The sequence below is a fragment of the Ammospiza nelsoni genome, chromosome 5, assembly GCF_027579445.1.
Source record: "Ammospiza nelsoni isolate bAmmNel1 chromosome 5, bAmmNel1.pri, whole genome shotgun sequence".
NCBI lineage: Eukaryota > Metazoa > Chordata > Aves > Passeriformes > Passerellidae > Ammospiza > Ammospiza nelsoni.
Genome location: NC_080637.1, coordinates 26,737,037 through 26,760,024, shown reverse-complemented (window position 1 = coordinate 26,760,024; position 22,988 = coordinate 26,737,037). Strand labels below are relative to the sequence as shown.

General features: G+C 42.6%; 2 protein-coding genes across 2 annotated transcripts in view; one reads left to right on the top strand and one right to left on the bottom strand.

Annotated features, from left to right (window-relative positions):
* DOCK4 (dedicator of cytokinesis 4) overlaps nucleotides 1-3,495 on the bottom strand; it is a 223,293-nt gene extending 219,798 nt beyond the window's left edge. The window contains exon 1 of the mRNA XM_059471869.1: nucleotides 3,272-3,495. Coding sequence (XP_059327852.1) covers nucleotides 3,272-3,308 — 37 coding nt within the window. The 5' untranslated portion in view covers nucleotides 3,309-3,495. The remainder of the gene's footprint in view (nucleotides 1-3,271) is intronic.
* A 127-nt stretch (nucleotides 3,496-3,622) lies between these two features.
* The window catches only part of ZNF277 (zinc finger protein 277), a 41,783-nt gene continuing 22,417 nt past the window's right edge, over nucleotides 3,623-22,988 (top strand). The window contains exons 1-2 of the mRNA XM_059472381.1: nucleotides 3,623-3,731; nucleotides 21,016-21,214. Of these exons, the coding sequence (XP_059328364.1) occupies nucleotides 3,689-3,731; nucleotides 21,016-21,214 (242 nt within the window). The 5' untranslated portion in view covers nucleotides 3,623-3,688. The remainder of the gene's footprint in view (nucleotides 3,732-21,015; nucleotides 21,215-22,988) is intronic.

Genomic DNA, 22,988 nt, shown 5'->3' with positions numbered 1-22,988 from the left:
TAAACCAAAGAAATCAGATGATTTGGCAATATGCAGATCTGGTGATACAAAAACAGATATCCTGAATATAAAGGATGAAACAGAACTTCTACTTTTCTCCAAACAGCAGCTACAAAGTAATTACTTAGTCCAGTGATGAACTAAATAATTTATTACAGCTGAAATTTTCTAGTACACACCAACCAGTAAGAGTCACTTTTGAAAGCTACACTAACTGCTTTGCTGCCTGCAGAGCATCCAAAGCTAGGCAATCTTAAATTATTCATATTAACAAAGCATTTGATGATTTTTCTAAACAACATTGGTCATTGGTTGGACTCTATGATATTGGAGGTCTTTTCCAACCTAAATGAGTCTGTGATTCTCTTGGGTTCTGAACTCACATAGATCAGCATATGGTATTCATGCAAGCCAAATCCATTTGACATCTACCACATTTAAACATTATTAACAGCAAAAAATCTTACCTCTCCTACCCTTTAATCAGCATTCTCTGTGCTAAATACTCCACATAACTGACCTCAGGATCCTTGGTACAATGCCACCACAGCTGAAGGTGTGACTCAAAACATATGCAATTTCAAAGTGAAATATACAGGCTTAACCTTCTGTTGTGAAAATACAGATATCCAAACCCAAACAAAGCAAGTTCTCAATATTGGAGAAATATTCCTATTTCACTTTTAGCATCCTGATGGATAATACAACATAACTGACAAAATCTTCAGCCTTGGAAATAAAAAACACACAGCTGTAGTATAAAAGGTGGCACACAAATTTGCAGTAGTGTTTTCCTCATAGCAGCATGAATGTCTACCATGAAATGAACAAGCATGTGTCTGCCTATTAGTAAATGAACTGTGAGTTAAGCAACACAGTCAGTGAAAGAAATCAATCAGATATTATCAATAGCTAGAAGGCAGAAGTTAAAAAAATATAGAAGAGAATGCTGTGACTTGTATTACCTGTCCCTCAAAGTGGGATCAGTCAGGCTGTGCCAGTGCGCAGCAGCCACCTGGTACCAGCAGCCCTTCAGTGCAACCAGGTGGCTCTTGTCTGGTTATTCATCCATTTTGGCATCACAGTAGAAATGTGCAGCACACAGCATGTGCTGCAGAATTCAGACTGAAAATGCAGATGAGGTCTGATGTTGATGCAAGTCCTGAGCTCTTTGCATAAAGGATGCATATGCTTGCTACAACTAATCAGGATTCTCAAAGGTGTTTCCTAACACACCCATTTTTCCAGAGCAGATAAACATACAAGTATGAAAATAGCTGTTTGGAAATGTAATAATTCTATCAGCAAAACAAAGAAAAAAAAAAGAAAACACATACGTTGGTCTAGGTGCAAAATGCAAGTTTGATTTATGAGGTCCACTTCATATAAAGTTTAAACAATTATGCAGCAAGATACAAGCCTTCCTCCTGCCTCCCCTCCACAGCTATGTTGTACAATAGCTTACAGGGTAATTGGGTGTGAAAATTTTGCAGACAGCACTCATCATGCAGGTGAGTGAGCCCACAGCACAAAAAGCAGTCCAAGAGAAAAATCAAATTTCTTTAGGTTAGTATTTCAACATTTTGCAATAGTCATATTGAACTATAATATCATTCCCATTCAAGGGGTACAGAGAAACCAATTTGAACAGTGGCTTTTTGTTACTATCTTGAATAGCCTTTGGAAGCCAAATCACAGAAAACCAGGAAATTAATTTAAATAAGAATACGCATCGTTTGGGTGACTATATTATATTTGCACAAAGAAAGACAATCTTTGTAGTGGGCCACATTTTCTGGTTGATGCAAAGGAAGCTCTCTGTTGAGAAATTGCAACTGTATCTCTTTAGCAGGAGTAAGATTTCAGTGGCACCAGCTCTGGTAAGCAAGGTAGAGCTGAAGGGCAATTCAATTCACCTCTAAGTGCCTGAAAAGGGTTACTAAACGTAGGAAAGCTTACTTAAAGGATATCTCTTAATTGTTTAGCAACGATGGGATAGTTATTCAAATAGGGGGGGCAGTTTAATCTGTTTTTTTCAGTATAAGAAAGATAGTGATTTTTAACTCATTTATGGGGGGGCAGGGGGAGAATGCTTTCAGTTGTGAAATAGCACACTAGGATCAAAAATAAAAATAAACAAGAAACAGACAGAGAGGAGGGCTGCAGCTTGAAATACTTGACTGCTAATATCCAGCATGCCATTCCAGGGAGTCCCAGAGTGATTTTTAAGCCTCTTGCCCATCCTTGTAAAGAAAGGCGGGTGGCAGGATTAATCAATATCTTGCAACCCAGCTGTGACCTGACAAATAAAGAAGTCAAGGAAAAAAAAAAAATCTCATCGATGATCTGTGTCATTTAGCATTCGGAGGACGGCAACATCTGGGCTCAACTCCAGATGGGACGGAGCGGCCCCGCGCTCTCGGCTCGCCACAGCGCTGCTATACACACACACACACACAAAGGAGAGCTCCGCGCTCCTCCCGCTTTTCTCCAACACGAACAACTCCGCGTTCAAATAAACACACGGAGAGCTGCCTACTACGCCGGCAGGTCTGTCCAACAGTTGAGCGACACCCGTGTCAGAGGGGGCTATTTTCCGGGACCAGCGGCCGGCGCTCACGGGTGTTGGCGTAGGCGATGCCAAGAAAAATAAAATCACTGCGAGCCTCTCCGATCGCTCCGCAAGTCAAACCCGCGGGCTTCAGAGCCCTGCACCGGGCAGAGGGGAGCGAACAGGCGAGGCAGCGCGGCTCCCACAAGCGACACTTTGTCTGGCTTCCAGCGAAGCAGCGACAAAACCCCCGACGCGCGAACAATGCCCGCGGCCCCGTCGCCGCTCCTTGCCGGGCCGCCGGCGGACACCGTCTCCCACCGGGTCTCCGCTCTCAGCGATGTTTTTAGGCTGCTTTGTTCCCCGTGAAACGCCAGCCTTTGCACCCAGCGCCGGCGGGGAGAACCGAGCGCCCGCCTGGGGGACCGGGGACCGGCCCCTGCCCCATCCCCTGGCAGCAGCGGGAGACGCCGGAGCCGCGGCTCGGGCATCGGCCGCCCTTTGTTGTGCCCCCGGGAAGGGGCCGCACCCCCGTGCCCTGACAGGACCTGGGCTCCCAGCGCAGGGCGCCCACACGGGCAGGGCGCTGCCTTGGCTCCAGCGGGAGAGAGCCGGCAGCAGCGCCCCGCGGGGCGAGCCCGCTGTGCCCGGGATGCGCTCCCCGCCGGCAGCGCCGCTCCTCGCCCCCGCGCTGCCCCGCTCGCCTTCTCTTGCACTCACCCACGCCGTACTTCTCGTGCTCCGTGGGTATCCACATGCTCGCGGCGTGCGAGGGCCCGCTCCCCCGCCAGCCCCTCCGCCGGGAGCGGCGCTGGCCGGCAAGCGCGTCCGCTGCCCGGGGCTCCCGCCGCGCTCAGCCGCGGCTGCCCGGCCCCAGCGGCGAAGGCATTGTTCGGGCGGGCGCACTGACTGAAGCGCGCTCGCCGCCAGCCACTTATATTCCCCGTCCCGCTGCACGCCGGGGAACGTAGTGCCTCGATGCGGCCGCGCCCCTCGCCGCCCGCGGCCGCGGAGAGACTACGAGCCCCGTCTGGCCCCGCGCTCCCCGCCGGGGCGGAGCGGAGCGGGGCGGGGCGCGGCTCCCGGGGCCGCCCCGTGCCGGGCGGGCCGAGCGGCGGCAGTGGCGGCAGTGGCGGCATGGCTGAGTCCCGAGGGGCTGCGGGACCGCCGGCAAGGGGAGGTGAGTGCCCTGCGGGAGGCGTGCGGGTCTCACGCTGCGCTCCCCCGTTCCGGGATCCCGCACGGACGGGGGGACGGGGCTGGCGCCGCCTCCCTGGGATGGGGAGCGGCGGACACGTGTGCGGCAGCCGGAGCGCCAGGGCCCGGCGCGGTGGGGCTCGCTCGTCGCCCGTCGGAGCGGCGTTCCGCAGAGAGCCACGGACAGCCCCGTGCCCTCCTGCCGCTGGTTACAGCGACCTGAGTCGCTCTGGTCCTACTGGTGCCCGTCCTTCCGCGTTTGGCACACGGAACTGAGGGGACAAGGAGAGTTTCCAACAGCGAGTCCGAGTGGAGAGGGAGCTGGTGCCGGCAGCGCGGGAGAGCGGTGGGACACGGGGCTGATGGTCCGGGGAGCATTTTGGCTCCTCACATAAATCCGTTTGTCACCGCATACATGCACAGAGATAGTGCAAAGCCGGCGGTGCACAGCGAGGAGCACAAATGATCCGTGGGGAGTTACTGCAGGGATAAGCCAGGTGCCGTAAGCAGCCAGAACAGCGGGGTTTGGGGTTTGTGTCCTTGTCGAGAGGTCTGTATGTCTGTCTGCACCCTCCTGGAAGGAGCTTAGCTAGAGCTCACCGTGGGTAAACCGCAAGAAATCCTCAGGCTACACTGGTCCTTCTAAGAGAAAGCTGAGTGTTTTGAGGCAGGAGCAACAGCTTGGGTTGTATCTTCTGATCCTGTGGAAAGGCACACGCAGAAAAAAGGGAGAAAAACAATGACAATGATGCTGCTTTGCTGGGCTTACCAGGTACAAGTTATCTCTAAAATGAGTGTGTCTGGTTTTAGAAAAGTGTCCTCCAATGAAATCGATATTCTGAAGTGGTATCTAGAGGTTTTATGGGTTTCTTTGGTTTGATCCAAATGAAAAAAGTAGTTTAATGTTTTTGAAGAGAGTAGCTTTCAGTTTAAGTTGACTTTAACTTCTACTGTCAAGTCATTAATAGTGTGAAGGACACAGTGAAAGGAAGTCATGTACAAGGAGGCAGTTTCAAATCTAGAGTTAGAGCACTTTTATTCTGTGTTTGGGCCTTTGATAGTGAGTGGTCTTTCAAGTGACATTTGTGTTGTTTAGTGTGTGTCCTTATTCTATTCATAAAAGTAATATCAATTTATGCTAGTAGTTAGAGCAGTACTCTTGCCTTTTTTGTGTGTAAGAGTATGTTGGCATGAACGTCATACATGAAAAGCCAGACCCTTTTAGAGCATTGCCACACTGGTGTAATTGCACCCGGAGGCAAAGCTGTGCTATTCTAACTATTGGAAAGAACATGTGCCTGAGTCTGTGCAACTCTTCTGTGTATACATTGGTCTGTGTGCTAGAGATGATGAGGTTACCCTGAGGTTTTTTAGATAACTCTTGTAAAGATATTGGCACCAGTTCAAAGGAAAAAAGGAATTTTTTTTGAGGAAAATGGAAATTCAGAGGCCTGTGCTGTTTTCCTTTTATTGAGCACAAACACTCTTTGAAATGACTAGTGGACTTTCTCTGTCTTTGCTCCCAAACTTGCTTTGCATTTCCTGGCAGATCATTTGGAGTCTCTAGGTAATGAAAAATGTAAAAATGACTGTTGAGAATCAAAATAATAGATGTCAGGCTAAATTAACTTTTATGTCAGTCTGTAGACTTTCATGTCTATCCATGTGCTTCATCTCCCCATAAAACAGGTCTGCCAGCATGCTGGCTGGGAGTCATAAAATTTTGCTCCAGCCTTGTAGCTGCTGTCTCTCATGTTAACCATGACTGACTTCAGCATTAACAACCTTCCCTTGGACAAAGGCAAGCATGTCCAATAGCTCTACCAGCCTTTTCAAAATTATTTGTTTGCAACACACTTACTTAAGGTCAAGAGATCTCAAGAGTATAAATCACATTTTCAATGGGCAAATAAATACCCCACCCTAATATTTATTATTTTTCTGCCTCTGAACAAAATATTTATTCATTCAGAAGTTTAACTTCTACAAAACTGGTCTCTCTAGCAACATCTTGTACTTGCATGTGCACCTGAGGTGTGTCACTTACTTGGAGGCAGCATCTAGGAAAATTAAATAATATACTATTTCCTGGCTTGCTGATTCTATTTACAGGAAAGCCTGTGGTTTTATATTCTAATCCATGACAGTGTTGCTTTCTCGTTAGTTCCTTCCAGCAGCCTTCACCAAGTGGCTTTTAATAAATATATCGCTGTCCGCAGTACAGTTTGTTCAGTCTGCATATCAACACTTCTTTCAGCATCTGTTAAAGGATTTTAAAATGAGTATTTTTTCTGGAAGTGTGTCTTTCATTGTTGCATCAGTAATCTGACAGTTACAGTTTCCTACTCAAGTTCTTCTTGTGCTCAAGTGCTTTTGAACACATGCTGCTGGGGTGCACCATGTCCAAGCACAACATGTTTGATTCCTTCCATGTATCTCTCTCATACTCCATTTTTAAGAATATTCAGTTTGCTCTGGAAAACAAAAGTTTGACTGGTCTTGCACATGTCTGCTTTTTTTGTTGTTGTTCTACCTAGAGGATACTCCAGTGAAAGCTGGTTCATTCCTGAAAGTACAGCCATTGCTTCTTTTGCTCAACTCTCTAAGTTCTGTTAAGGATGCTATTAGAGCTGCTCAATGCAGTCGGCTCTGGAATGCAGGCTTTTCTCTTTCCTGGTCACTGAGAGGCAGTCCCATGTATGGAAAAGAATTCTCCATACAGGTTAATGGATGCATTCCTTGTTAGATTCACGAGCACTCCCATGTTCACAGGCCACTTCATGTATTAGTGCGGGTTCTTAAGTCTGTTTAAGTCCATTTCATAAAGTATACAAAATTTCACTATCACCTTTTGATCTCATCCGCAAACACCCTCGAAAATACCATAGTACATATGTCACACATTTCCCCTTTCCTATCAGTGACAAAAGTTCATCTTGACCCTGTTCAAGTATGTGTGAGTAGTTCCTTTAATGCCATTAGTTCCCATATTGGCAGAGACAACTTACTGTCTGTTTTCACCTGCTCATTAACATTTGTGTGCAATCTACCATGTCTCTTGTTAGTTGTTGTTTCTTTTATACTGAATAGTCCTTAACCAAATAACTGATGGACTAGATGCCTCCCCAGCCCCTGCTTCATTACTCTACCACTCCTATTCACATCAGGCTGAGTGCTTTACTTCTTTCCTCTCTAAAATACCCACAGAATGCACGGTGGTGAGTGGGGAGCTGCTGGCTGCTCGTGTCTGTGGGTGAAACCTCCAGCAAGGTGGCAGAGCAGCCATTGCCCCGAGCACAGAGCAGCCCCTGGGCACAGAGCAGCCATTGCCCCGAGCACAGAGCAGCCCCTGAGCACAGAGCTGCCCCCGAGCACAGAGCAGCCCCTGAGCACAGAGCAGCCCCTGAGCACAGATCTGACCCAAGCACAGAGCAGCCCCTGGGCACAGAGCAGCCATTGCCCCGAGCACAGAGCTGCCCCTGAGCACAGATCTGACCCAAGCACAGAGCTGCCCCTGAGCGCAGAGCAGCCATTGCCCCGAGCACAGAGCAGCCCCTGAGCACAGAGCTGCCCCTGAGCACAGATCTGACCCAAGCACAGAGCTGCCCCTGAGCACAGAGCAGCCCCTGAGCACAGAGCTGCCCCTGAGCACAGATCTGACCCAAGCACAGAGCAGCCCCTGAGCGCAGAGCAGCCATTGCCCCGAGCACAGAGCTGCCCCTGAGCACAGATCTGATGTGCTCCTGAGCACAGAGCTGCCCCTGAGCACAGATCTGATCTGCCCCTGAGCACAGAGCAGCCCCTGAGCACAGAGCTGCCCCTGAGCACAGATCTGATCTGCCCCTGAGCACAGATCTGATCTGCCCCTGAGCACAGAGCATCCCCTGGGCACAGAGCAGCCCCTGAGCACAGAGCAGCCATTGCCCCGAGCACAGAGCTGCCCCTGAGCACAGAGCTGCCCCTGGGCACAGAGCTGCCCCTGCTCATCTCCTCTTTCTCAAGAGACCCTCAGAGCTTGGCCCGATGAGCAGCCCACGTGTATCCGCCCGTTTCTGTCTCATGGGCTTAGAGGTTGATGTCCTCTCAGTACCCTTCCTTGAAAACCCCCACCTGTTCCAGATGATCACACATGGGGTTGCATCCTCATTGTTTTCCCCCAGGGCACTTTGAAGCATCCAGAATACCACTGGTGATTTCTCAGGTTAAATCTTTGTGTGCAGTAGAGGATTTCAAGACCTGAGGCTTCCACCATACTGCAGATTTTGGACAGAGAGAGAAGAGAGTCCTTTTACTAGTAGGCATTATGAGCTCTGTAAAGGATGCAGTTTAATCATTGTGAACTGAACAATTAGCAATTACACCTGGAGGATAGGTTCACTAATTAATTCTGGAAGTGAAACGCAATTTATTTTAATATGATTACCAGAATGGATCTCCTAAAGCAGTATTATTTAAAAATGTTTAAAGAGCCTTTTTTGTGATTTTTAATTAAAAATCCAATCTCAATGTAATTTTAAACATTTACCTGATAAGCAAGTGGATCTTTTGGAGGACTGGAAATTATAAATTATTGTTGCAAAAATCACCTTTTATGTGCTTTTCCATTTTAAAATTGAAAAGGCAGAATCCTTTCATGTAACTGTTGCAGTAATATTTTAGAGGTTTTAGCCTTCACATCACATTTCTTAAATAACTGACGATGGAAGAATATACAAGTGAAACTAAATATTTCATTAAACAGGTCATAATGGCTTAATAAAATAAGTGATGGATTGTATTGGTTGGTAATAGAGATCTGAAGTGCCCATGATTGCTGCCATAATTTTACAAATAATTGTGTTGTAAATGTGCAGTGTATTTTATCTGAAGACAAGGGGCATCCCCACACCTCAGCATGAACGCATAATTTCTGTTAGCACAAGGCATAGGATATGTTGTATTCCCCAAAAACACCCAATAAAGATTTGCTATTTGGTTTTCTCTGAATTCAGAAGACTTTCATAGCTTAAAAGCAAAGATGGATGGCCTTTATCTTTCATTCTGGTGTGCTAAGCTGCTTCTTGCCCTCTCAGTAGCAGGTAAAGGCTTTGATACATGAACAAACTAGAGAGTATCAGCTCCTCTATACCCTAACCAGAGCTCATTTAGAAGTGAGCTGCTGCAGACTGCCTGGTGAGCAGGTACAAGCTCAAATATGGTAACTTGTTTACTTTTTACTGTGTTAAAGCCTCCCAGTTCTTTGAAACCTCTGCTCAGTCATGCAGCTACCAGCAGTGGAGTAAGAATGAGTGGTGTTCCATCAGTCCTCAGACTGATGAGGACCTTTAAACTGTTTCTGTATGGGAAAATATCTAGTTCTTACCCCAAAAAAGGGTTTCTCATCACTTGAACAAATAATAGATGTGGACATGCTTTATTTAGATGTAGAGGTATAGGCTAGAGAGGTGCTTCAAGTGTTCTGAATGTTCTGAGGGTAACACAGATGCCAGGATAATTTGTTATGCCTCTTGAAACAACTTGTTCACTGCTTTGTTTTTCCTGGCGAGTGCTGGTTTTCTGGAAGAGCACAAAGTTGTAGATTCTTGTAGCAATGATGACTGCCACAGGGTCTGCCTGACATATAAACAGATCTTAGAGTTCACCCTTTGAGACTTCAGCCTGCTTTCTTGATGAAGGGGTGTAGGGGTTAAACTAGCACATGGTTGTATATACAAACAGTAGGAAAGGAAGAAAAAACTTAATTTTTTATTATGAAATTGAATGAATTTGAATGAATTGATGAATGAAATGAAAAATTATTAATTATGAAATTACAAGCGTTAAGTATCTTAACTTCAGTATAGGGTAAATTTGTCTATCCAAAGAGCCTTCATAACCTTTCCCAGCTCTGTGTGCTTCCTTCCACCATGTCCTGTCCTGAAACCTTTGCTAGAACTCTGCAACTTTGTGTGACCATTTATATCCTAAAACTGCAGTTGTTCCCAGTCTCTCTCTGAGGTTTTTGCTTCACATTCTCATCCACAAACTCCCAGCAGGCTGAATCTGGGAGAAAAGCCTGAAAGCATTTGAATGTCTTTCTGTGGGCTTTTTAAAGTAGCTTTAAATATTGCATCAATAAAAGCCTCACACAATGGAGGAAAGAACAAGACATTCAAGAAGCAGGAGAAAAAAAATGTGGTGAGTTTTGTACAGCTTTAAAGCAGGTCTGTGCCTCTGAAGAGCTTGGCACATCATCCTGAGCAGTGTCTCACTGAAATCAGGGAAATGTGTTTGTAAAAGTCTGGGTTCTTTGCAGAGTTATTGTCAGTCAATAATTAATTACAGTCTCTTGAATAGGAAAAGACTAGTGTTCAATGACCTGATGATTGTTGTATTAAATAATGCATTAGTCAGTACCACTAAAACCACAAAACCAGACTAAAGTTGTGCTGTGGCATCTCTGCCTGTGCTGGGGGGCAGGTTGGAACTAGGTGCTCTTGTAGGTCCCTTCCAACCCAAACAATAGCAGTACATGTTAATTTTAATGTTTCCATAGGAAATTGTATAGCTGCAGTGGTCCAGTCATTGATCCCAAGACCTGATTTTCCAGCAGGCGTTTCCATGATCACTGCTTGTTTGCCATTCTGTCCTGATATGCTGCTGTAGTAGATCTTTAACTTAGAAATTGTAGTAGGTGTTTTGTCAGTGGCTGCAGTGGTCCACAGGCACCTGTCCTTTGTAATACATTTCCACTTTGTTTCTTGAAACTTGCCTTTTGATTTTTTTGCCCCTTGTTTTCACTGGACACTTGTCTCCCAATTGGTCTTTTTTTTTAATTTTGTGTATTTTTCTCTTATATTTTTACGACTCACAGGCAGTGGCCAGTGTGAAATGGCCCAGCTGGTTTTGTTTGATTCTTGCTCATTGAGATGTCATCTTCCCATTTGTCTTTGGGGACTCTGTACCCAAGGAGTAGCCACTTGCTCTGTGTGGTTGTAGCAAGTTAAACACCTTCTCTTTATCCTTCTGGTGTAGAAGCTCTGTAGCTTGACACTCCATCTGTTTCTACCTCATGTTTTTTTGTGGTATGTTGTGGCTCTGTTACCTGAACAAATGATAAGGCACAGTAGATGAAGGTGCCACAGTCCCTGCAACTACACTGCACAGTTTGGCTTTTCTGCTCACGTGAAGTGAGTGCTCCCACACGGAACAGCCCCTTGGTTTAGATCCAGGCATTTCTGTTCAGGGTTGGGATGCATTTTTCATATACCTGGGCTCCAAACAAACCCTGTTCACATGCTCTGAAGCTGGTCTCTAAAGCCAGCCAATGCACAAAGCAGCTGGAGAGTGACGGGGGCTGCAGGACTCCTGTGAGGGTCAGGGGTGCGAGAGCAGAGTCAGGGCTGGTGGGCAGCATGGGGAAGCTGGCACAGCACCCTCCCACCCAGAACCTCGTGCCAAGTTCCTGGCATGTGCCCCAGGGTATGGCTGTGAGTCCCGTGGTGGAAGTGCACAAGGCTCACAAAATACAAACAGCGGGTCGTGAAACAAATGTGTGCAGTTCTAAGGGATGCTGCTGCCAGAGGAGCATTTTGCTAGCATTTGTCCTGACCAGTGTGCCAGCGCCGAATTTTATTATGACTCTGTAATGCATGAATAAATGAGGTAGAGCTTTTTCTCTAAAGACCAGTATGTTAAAAAAACATCCTACTGGAGATTTTAATTTGATTTTGTCTTATACAGAATGAAAACATGCAGTCTGTGCTGTATTTTTATTATTTATTATTACTGTACTAATTTAATATTCAGGACCCTACATGTATTTATACAATTAGTAAAATGTTGCCTGGAAAATACGAACAACTTGTATCACTAATTCAAACATTCTAATTCTGTTTCTTGATAAAGTTAATTTCAATTATTGTATCATCCATGTCCACGAGCTGCATTAGTAGTATCAGCAAGCAAATATCATACTTAGGAAGTCAAGTTTTGTGTTATATGTTTAATAAATGCGCTGAGACAGTATCACAAAAATATTTATTTCAAACTGTGGGACAAGGAATAATCTCATAGAAATTTTATATAGCTTGCTGTGAGATGTCTCTGGGATCTATACGACATAATTATTTGAGCCCTGACTTAAAAATACTTTCCGCTCAAAATAATTTTCAAAAGTGTATGTGCAAAGAGTATAAATAGTGGATTATTTGAAGTACAATCAAAGCTTTGTTTTCCTGAATCATGATATCAGGCTAAAGTATGTTGATTCACATCACTGCACACTATAATGAACTTTCCCTTTGAGCCACTGTTTTTCCAGTTTGAATACCAGTTTATGGAGGTTTGATTCTAAAAGTAGAAACAACTTATTTTTCTACTTTCCATCTGGAAAAGCTGCAGTTCACTGAGAAAGCAGCAACAGACCACAGAGATTGTAACATCACAGGGCCTCTTCTTCATACAGATTCTTCATTAAGTATAAAATTCACTTCGTTCAGCCTTGAAGGCTCTCTGTGTGTCAGGAAGCTCAGTCAGAATATCTGAGAGAGATTTCAGCCTGTTCTGTCAGTATGACACCCACACACCCGAGGATGCTAGAAACGAGACCTCTCAGGATGCATTTTGAGGTTAGTTCTAATTTGTATGAGTCTGAAAAAATTTAAGTGCTATTTAAAATAAAAGTTTCACACTATTTGCAGTTGTTTTTTTCACATAGTTGCCTTTTTCAAGGAAAGTCTACCAGTGGAAAAGTTGTAAACACTGCAATGCAAATGTTTTAGTTAGGAGCATGGCAGAAATTGCCATCATAATGACATGGGGGTGTCAGGAACTGCTAAAGTAGGCTTTATGTTTTTAAGGCAAATCACACAGCCTTTCCTGTAGTTACAGAGAGTAAAGTAATTGTTTAAAAAGACCACGAGGCAATTCTTTTAACATCAGAAGGATCAACGTGCTTGGAAATTGAATCCTCCTAGAGGAAAAGAACATGTGACAAGAAAAGGAAAATCCTTGGAGTAAAGCATTATTGATCACTACTAAATGATCACAATAAAAAGAAGAGTAAAGTAATTAACCTGCTTTACATAGCAGTGCTGGCATAGAAGTTACTACGCTCAATACAGTATTTTTAAAGGCACTGCAAAGACAAATTATAGCAATGAAGTATTACTATCCATGTTAAACACATTGTTAAGACCCCTCCTTTCTGGGAGAGCTGAGGTCACAGACACAGAATATGTAAAGTAAGACATGCCTTGTTCCAGCTTGCTGCTCTTTGCAGAGGGTTAAGCAGAACTGTGGCAATGGTAACATACACAAGTACTACATTTGCATATATATTTTTTTACTTGTGATGCCTTCCAGTATGTATTTTTAACATGTTTTTAATTATAGTCTAGAGCACCTTGACACAAAATTGTGCATTTTTTTTCTCTTCTTTTTTTCCCCAGGAGTTTTCATATGAAAATAGCAGAAATGCAATCTTTATACCTTAAATTTAAACAGCATTGTTTATGCTTTATTATGATGTCTCTGGTATATCTTTTTACTAAATAGCAAGTTTAACAGCAAAAAGCTGCTAATTTTTGTTAGATACATTTGGATGATAAGTACAAAAGAAGAACCTGGATGGTCCCTTTTGTCCTTCCATTTCAGATTCTTCTGTTGGATATTTTCTTCATCTTCCTTGTAACTCAACATTCTGAGATTCAGGCTACATAATTACTGTGTTAATCTTTCCAGATAATAGTCTAGGGTTTAATCATTGCTTCTAATCCCTTATTTTAGTAGATAATGTGGATCTCAGCTCTCCATGTCTACCAAGTCACATGATCACACTAAACAAGGAAAGGTAAACAGAAAATTTGTTTAACAATGGCCATAAGAAATCACAGAAGCTCTAAAGAGTATAATACAATTATTCAGTATATAATGCTGAAGTAGATAAGTGTTCTTTCATATTTGTGACCAAAATATAAAACCCTCATTTTAGTTACCCTAATGTAAGTCTCTGTCATTTACCCAGGAATGAGGCATTATACAGCTCTGAACCTGCTGTAGTGTGTTAAATATTTATAAATTGCATATTAACATCAGCATTTAAATACTGTTATGAATACTTACTGGGGTCACTTCCATTAGTGTGTGTGTGTGGGCATGTGTGTCCCTCTGTGTGAGAGCAGTAGGTTTGCTCTGGTCTTTACAGATGTGGGGGTTTGTCTGGGCTCCAGCCGAAAGACAACAAGCAGTGGCATGTATCTGCTGCTGAACTGGGCAATAATCTAGTCTATTATTTAAACATGATCTTATTGGCAAGCACATTGGTTTTGTTTTATTAAAATTCCAGCACTTCACATTTTTATTAATCACTTTCCCAGTGCTATTCAGTTGTGTTCTGGTGCCTGTGCTGCGGTGCCATAGCAACACTTGTTAATGCTAATGAAACTGCACCATCCTGAGCTCCCCGACAGAGCAGCCCTGTTAAATATGGCTATTAAGCACAGTTGTATTTCTGTTGGTTCCAGCTCCCAGCAGACACCTGCTCTGCAGAAACTCTGTTCTGAGTTATTAGGATTCGGTAACTTACAGCTTTTCTTAAAGCTGTCATTTAACTGGAATCAAATTCTCATATTCCTAGACAGCAAATGCTACAGAATATGTACAGTGTCTGTAGAACTGACAAGCTTTAGCTGTAGGATTAAGTGTTCTTCTGAAGTGCTCATTTGCATTCAATGAAAAAACAGGCAGGGCTGGGACTGATTGATCTTGGGGGAAGCTACAGGATGTGTTCTCCCCTAGAGCACATGGACATTTTAACTAAATGTCATTCATAGTGTGTTAACAAGCAGAAGTAATAGGTAAATAATTCCTCATGAACTCAGACTTAATTCAACTTAATAGAAGTACTTGAGGGTTTTAATATATTGAGGTAGGAGATGATTATGTACATCAATTCTTCTTTCATTAGGAAGCATATTTGCATGTAGTATTGGTGAGGACCATGACAGGGTGTTTTATTTTCATTATTCTGAGTTTTGGCTTTGAATACTGTTTATTTGGCAAGTCATTAGTCATCCATCTTTTGTGCTCTGGAAAACAAAGGAAATATCCTGTAATCAGTGTAAAATTGCTTCCAAGAATATGACCACAAATTAGGGAATGCTGCTGTGCCAGCAAATAGATGCTGCAGTGCCAAGGCTGCAAAACAGGGAAGCTGTCATGTATGTATTTCAAGTGTCAAGCCCATCCTTCTCCATACTCTTGCACCATCTCAAAAACAATTGATTCCAAGACAAAGCTTTAAAACTGCTCGTTTCTTAAAGAGTTTTAAATGCAGCACTCTTTTGTGCAGAATTACCTATAGGAATACAGCCAGTTTCCCCAATGTACTCTCCAGTGGGGTTTGGTCATTTTGGCAACTAAATGGTTTTGCCATGTGGTCAGTGAGAATTTGGGGGAGGGTGCTCAGCCTTTTTGTTTTCCATTCAGCATCTGTTGGGCTGCCAGTGTGCAGTGCCAGGTTTGCTAGGTGTCTTTTGTTTTCCTGTCATTCCTTCTTCCCTTTGTTCTTTATGTGTCTAAAAACCTGTCTTTTGCTCGTTATTTGGACTCCTGTGTTCACCAGTATGTCTTTGTTATGTTCATTTTTGTTTTAGGATCATTTCAAGTTCTTATGCTGATCTCCTCATAATATTAACCAGCTGTATTAATGAGATAATAAACCAGATTTGTTGGTGATGAATTGATCCATTCAACTATTGGATTTAATTAGAAAGACACTTAACATTCCAGCAGATGTTCTTATTTTGTTTCATTATCCTTGTGTTACCAACAGTGGGATATTTACATCATAAAGTCCTCAGCCTAAGGCCTTGTTGCTGTGCCATAGACTACAAAAAATGACAGGAAACCCATAAATATGTCTTAAGCAAATTTTGATTAATTCCTTTTTCATAATTTCAATTCTCAGACTTTGCAATGCCTTGAATTTTCAAAGTATTCTTCATTTAATAATAAATCGATTAATCTGTTTTAAAATAGTTTGATTTCTTCTTCCCTAGTTAAAACCCCTTGTCTTTGGACTTACCTCCTTTTCGTCTGGTCCTGTGACTCGCACACTGTGGCAGGCTTATGCTAAAATTGTGTGAGACAGCTGAGGCTGTAAAGCTAAGGAGGTTCTGCTTCACCCTACTGCTGCTCACCATGCACCCCTTAGTTGGCTCTTGCCCTTGGTGGACTCTTGTGGCAGCATTTTCAACATTCTTGAGCAAAAAGGAAGGAAGGAATGGTTCATAATGGTAAAGAGCTGGAGTGACTCATCCAAGGATTTGGCAAGCCTGGGAGCCAGCACAAGCAGAAGGGCAATGGCAGATGGGTAGGAGTGGTGGGATAAGGTGGAGAAAGTCAGGATAATGAGACATCCCTGTGCTTCTTGAGGGCACCAAGTGGTTACACTGGGGACCATCTCTGGGGACCTTGCCTTACAACGCTCCCATTCAAAAGCCAAATCTTTCCTTACTTTTCTTCCTGATAATAATATCTGTTGTGTTGGCCATAGCATTGCCTTGCATATTGCTTTGTGATAATTGCATGTGTGATTGTGCAGGTGGAGTGCACTGCCTGCCCTGCTGTAACTGTGTTATAACTGTGTGGGTGGAACATTTACTTAATTGTGCAAACCAACGTTGGTTTGGAGCTTAGAATAATTGTATTCAAAAGTAAAGATGTTCCAGTAAGGAAAATTAATCCATTTTCATCTTGTTGGTTCACTAGCTGTGAAGATTAACTAGTCTATATTGTAACAATTCATAAAATAAAATAAAGCCATATAATTTCAAAGCCAAATGCCTTCAAAGTATTTATTGCATTTTCCCCTGAAGAACTTGGTATACTTCTTAGTTTTAGTTTTCAAAGAAGGTGTTCCTCTGTTCTCTTCATTCTACTAATCTACCTTTTTTAGCTCTGAATTAGGTGTTAAAGACCATAGTTTTATCTGTCCTGTTAAAGGTTGAGCAACGTGGTGTCAGCTGCCAGTTCTGTGACTGAGAAAGGGATTTTCTTATTTTCTGAGTTCAGGGGGCTTTCTGTGAAGCCTTTGGGATGTCCCGTTGCATAACAGTCATGCTGCTGTTCTATTAGACAGAGAGGAAAAACTCAGGGGCAACAACATGATTCATCCAAAATTTAATGGATGGGTTTTATAAGGCTCTCTTCTCACAGAGAGTCTCATGTGTCCTGTGCTGTTCATCACAGACACAATAAGCAAAGGTGATATATTTTGCTGTTAATACACCTTTTATTTTCCTAAGTGGTAAGCAGGAGGGCCAGCTGAAGCATTGCACGAAATCTCATGTTATTTGAGCAAATTGCACCCAAAAAAGTGCTATGCAATGTTAACAAATGCAGAGTAACACAGGAGTGAACACACAAAGAGTATAACCACTGTCTTGTGCATTCACACCTGATTTACAGTTTAAGAGACTGAATCAGAAGAGAATTCAGTGGTTAATTCAATGATCCTAAAAGCAAGTGAAATACCAGAAATAAAAGGTAAATAGAAGAGAGATCAAAAAAGAAAAAAATCTGTGCTGATTTAGAAACAAATTTTCTTCCACTCTTGGACATTTTCAGGCTACCTCTTCCACGTTACATGAAGGGTAGAGTAGAACTAGCCTTGAGTTGAACCAGGACATCAAGGAATAAAGGAAAAATTTCATAAAATCATTACAAAAATATGAAAAGTTGATGCAAGTTTTTGTCGGTGTTAAAAAAACAAGAATTTCAAATAGTGCAGGAATATGTCAATGGAGAAAAAAAAATAAAAGCTGCTTTTCTGAGGGGCTCATATAGCCTTTGACTTAAACTCTCCCTAGTCAGACTTCTGGAAGACTATTCTGTTAGTGTGATTTCTGTTTGTTTGCCCTATTTTTGTGCCATTCCTAGGTAATTGCTTCTCACCCTTGTCAGCCAGGGCACATGCACCAGGGGAGTATTTAATCCTTCTCTGTGAAGTTATTCTCATTGCAATAGATTCTAAGAGAAAAGCTTGCTACTTTTCCCTCATTTTCAAATGTCTCTGCATGTAGGAGTCTTGGAGTCTGAGAATACATCTGAGAGTTTTTATTTCCCTGTTAGCCCTGAGCTGTGCTATAGTTAACAGCTTTTATTCAGTACCTGTAGCCACTCTGCTCCAAATATAGAAACAAAATTAGCTGCTTTTGCAGAGATTTCAATATTATGCTTGGATTTATTTGTGCTGTTTTGAGGTTTGTGCTACATTAGTCCAGTAAGTGCTGTGCTAAAGGCTGTACATTTGTTCAGCTCTGTGCATTTATTCTCTTGTTCAGTGTTTTTTGTAGCAGATGAGTATAAAGATATTTACATGGATTCCTTTTTCCTTCGCCTCTTCTTTTGAGTGCCTTCGAAAGAAATTGCATAAGCTTCTGCATTTGCCAAACTGCTCTGATAGCCTAAAGTTATTCTCTTGTAGCATTAGCTACTCTGTTTGGGCAGCAAAAAAACCCTTCACCCCAGTTTATTCCTTTCATCAACTCGTGACTACAGTTAAAGACTGAGCAGTTCTGTTTTTCCAGCCCAAGCAGTTGCTATTCACAAGTACCCTTACTAAACAAGGCTCCTTGCCCAAGTTTTGTACCAGTTCCTGCTGCACACACCTATCTGTTGAAAGTTGATTTATTGAGGCAGAAAGGTGCTTATTTATTTGGATTTCTAATGGTTTAAATAGGTTATTACAAGAGAGCTATACCAAACATTAGCAAAAAGCAGTGTTGCTCTTTGCTGGGTTAAGTTGAACTGGCTGACAGAATGTCTTCTTAGTTCACTTGGCATCAGCAATTGCAAAGGAAATTAAGTTCTGCTTTTCTCAGTAAACTTGGTGTAATGCTTCTTCAGGCCACAGGACTGACTGTAAGAATGGACAAAGCTGGACTCTTGCAGGTACCACCAATTTTGCTTGGGAGATTTGACCCTTTCATGAGGATTGCTCTAGCACATGGTGTAGCCACTGCTGTTCTTAAAATAGGGCAAAATGGAACAATTTCTGCAATGCCAGTTTAATAAAGAAATTGCTAAGGGAAGGGAATGAGCTGAAGTGTAGACTAAATTATGAGAAAAAAAAATGTTAGGTTGTGCACAGCAGCTGCATTGCTCCAGGTAACACCATGCTCTGTGTGCTGCCATCCTTCCTCAGTGCTTGGTTTTATGTGAGAAATTGAAGTCAGTGTAACCCAGCCATCAGTGTACAGTCAAGGCAGTGCCTTTCCAGGATGTTCTATGTTTCAGAAGTCCTAAATAGAAGCCTCAACAGTTGTGCAGGACATATGTATATATATAAAATACATATATATTGTTCCAGGAGCAGTATAGAGCTGCTAAAGCTGTGTTCCTCTGCTTTTATCCCCTTTACCACCTGTGGCTCCCAGCAGCTCCAGCTTGCCCTCAGCCCCCTGGGGCAGCCCCACCATTGAGCCACTGCCTGTGCTGTGGCTGCTGTGGAGCTCCTGTTCCTCTGCCTGAACACAGATCTGTCACAGAACTCACACAGGCTTCCCAGGTCTGCCTCTCAATGGGATTCTCCAGCCCTTCTTTAGTTATTTCAGTGTCTTGGTAGAATGGGGGGTAGAGCCCTGATGTATTAACATATTCTCCTAGGAAGAAAGCTAAATTACTGTCATTTTTTTCATTATTTTTCAAATTTTCCATGTAAGCAAGTTACCAGACTGTCAGATTTAGTATACTTGCTAATGTATAACATATATATGTGATTTTTGTTGGGTGAAAGTTATCTGGTAAAAATTAAGGTTCCTTTAACCACGTGTATGTTAAAATTCATGTGTGACAAAATAACAGACTTGAGAGAAGGCCTTTTTCTTAATTCTTCAGGTATCTTCAGAAACTGATGCCCAGGAGGTGCTCTCAGAATAGCAGGAGATGGTTTTGCACTGTGAGGGTGTCTGAGCCTGGCACAGGTTGCCCAGGGAGGTTGTGGAGTCAAAGCCATTTGCATGGTCCTGTGAGAGGATCCTCCTTGACCAGCTGACCTCCAGAGGTCCCTTCCAATCTCATCCAATCTGTCACTCTGTGAAATTTCATTTTTCTACAGAGGTGTTCATGGCACTGCAGGAGTCCAGAGACAGAGCTTATTCTCCTGCTGCACAAACTAACTTCATAATACAGAACACCCATGTTTTCAATTTTCAACTTCAAGAGGGCAGGAACATGGGAGCTTTTTTCTGTTTGCTTTTTGCTATCCAAGATTGATGTATCTAAAACTGAAGATACCTGTTGAAATTGGCATTTGCTTCCAAGATAGACCCTAACCCAAGACTGAGGTAGGATTAATTTGGAAAATGAACACCACATTTTACTTCTGGACAGCTGGAATTTGGTTCGGCTAATGGGGCCAACTGTTTAACTCTCTTGGTCAGTGTGTCTTAATGAATTATACTAATTTATGGAAGAGCTTATGAGTTTAGACCAGTGTTGTTGAAATGGGGAGCACACACATGTAACCCCAGGACAGCATGTGGCAGTGAGTCACCTCTGTGTGGTGTCACCTGGGGAACCTGTGTCTGGCTGGTACAGTGTGGTACAAACAGGGGCCATTCACCTTTCCACATGGAGCCTGGCTGCCCCTTCCTCAGCATCTGTACACTTAGAAAGTGCTCCAGTGGGCAGAGGCATCTGGTGGCAGTAATCTTGATCAAGGAAAGTCTTTTGTCATAGAACAGGGAATTAGATGTTAATGTGAAAAAAAGGCAAGACAAATACATATCTTCAAGAGTCAGTCAGAAAATTATAGAAGTATTCTGCAAAAAATAAAAGTATAATTGGGAAAATTAACATGCAAAACAGTTTGTGGTATGCAGTCTAAATCCTTCCTGACACTGAGCAATGTGGCTCAGAGTATCAGGGAGCCACAAAGAGTGGTTTCATTAATATCAACAGGTAGATTGGATAGTGAGAAGAAGAAAAGTAGGTTTCCCATCATAAAATTTCTTTAGTGGTAAGCAGACCACTTGGATGTGACTGACTTGGTGTCAGCTGGGAGTTTCATTTGAGAAAGACACCTGAGAACTGTCCTGTCCTGACCTCCCACTGTCCCTCTTGGAATCAATGCAGTCAACCTGCTTACAAGCATCTTCTCCTCAAGTGATCCATGAACAAAACCAAGACTCAAACAGGTTTTACATGTACTACCTAAAAGTACTCCAAGAGATGTACATTTATTTACTTAGTCAAAATTAATTTTTTTATTCTTATTTTAGATACCGAGTGTATTTTGGAGCCTCTATCTCTGCCAGAAAGTCCAGGTGGTGTTGATGCAGTAGAAAGTTCTCCCTATGTGCCTTGTATTTTCTGCACAGAATGCTATGTCTTAGCAGACCAAAACCAGCTCCTGAAGCACATGATTATTGAACACAAGCTCGTCATAGCAGATGTGAAACTGGTGGCAGATTTTAGAAGGTAAGGGTTATGTCATTTTAAATGAGTGTGTGTGTGTGTGTGCAGATGTTATTGAAAGCTTTGGAAAAGTAGAGATCATCTTTTTAAAAAGACATTGTGGGAGGATTTCTGCTAACTTTTCTTATGAGCAATTTGCTGCTGGGCTCTAAGGTTGTTTTCCTATTTCCTTTCCTCTCCCTAGTGCCTAGATGTTGCTGGGACTAGTGAGCTCAGTTTTAGAATACATGGCAATTCCTGTGTTTGGCATTTTTTAATATATCCAAGGGTCTTCTCAGGTCCTGTCACTGATCAACAAGTTGTGTGCAAACTAGAAAGCTGGTTTTTAGCAAAGCCCATTCCAGACAATCAGCTTTCTTACTCTGGGGTTTTATTTGTGTAGGGCAAAACTCTTTCTATCCCTGTACAATGTCCTAAAGCTGTGTATTGTACACAGAAGGTGCTCAGTACAGGATCTCTCACATTCTGGGATGAAATTTGTTTGTGCTACTTTAAGGACAGTATTCCCCCATCAAAATCACATTTAATCCTTAACTATGCTTTACAGTACTGTGATCTACACACAACTGTGACTCCTACAGCTGTGTCATTGATCATCTCATCAGGGTCACATTTGGCTTTCTCTCTCTTAACTTCTCCAGTAGCTGGCATGGCCCCAGCTGGCTTGGAACTTCAGAGACAGGGTTCTTGCCTGGCATTTTGCTTTCCACAGTAATGTGTGGGCCAGGAGGAAGGCTAGACAGTACCTGCCAGTCTGTAGATACTTCTGCTGTAGTATTTAAGTGTTAGACAGAAAATTCTCAACTAAAATGGGTTTTCTAGTAGGTCTTCTCTCACTAGTTACTAAGTCAAAATCAAGACCTTGTTTCTATCAAGACTCAAAGAAAAAAAGAAATAATACCATATAATTTAGGAAGAGAAATGTAAGCCATATAAATTAAATCCTTAATCAAATGTATGAGCTTAATGTTGCTTAAAATTGAAAACTGATGGTAGTTTTTGTTAGCTTTTCTGCTGAAGGCAGGCAGAAGGAGAATGTACTGTTCTTTGGAGATAGTACTAGTATCTTTGGGTAAGTGAAGGAATCAGAGCTGCTCAGTCATGGACCACCAGTCTAAGCGTGCTTGGGGGAATTATTTTGCATTAATAGAAATGTATTTTAAAATCACCCCTTCAAAAAGGGCCCATTTAGATTATTTTTGCTGCTAATGCAGTTGGAAGGTAGCCAAATCTTACAGAAAGTGGCCCCAGGACATGAAATGATGGAATTGTTGCTCTGAAGTGTGCTTTCTCTGATTTGCTGTATTAGTAAAATAGTCTAATACTATGCACAAAAAAGAGAATATATTCTGAAGTGTTAAACTGAGGTGAAGAAAATACAGGGATCAACTCTGTAAAGATAGTATTATTTTTATATTTAGCAATGAGTTACAGCCAGTCTTAGGAATACATTTCTTGACGGAACTGCAAGAAGTGGATAATCCATAAAGGACGAATGCTAATGGAATTTTTTTTTCTTTTCTTTTTAACTTTGAAGAATAAAGATAAGTTGGCATAAGGGCAGAGGGAAAAGAGATAAGGAGAATAAGCTTCTGCTTCATGACTCAACCTGATCACTCATTCTGTCTCCCTGGAAGTATCACAAGCCATTGGTTTTATCTGGTCATTGATTATTTGGGTTAAGTCTTATGACATGAAATCCCTTAACTGTAATTTCTGTGACACAGACAGTTGTGGGCAGGTGAGTTTGTACCTGTGTTCATTTCTGTCAGAGCAA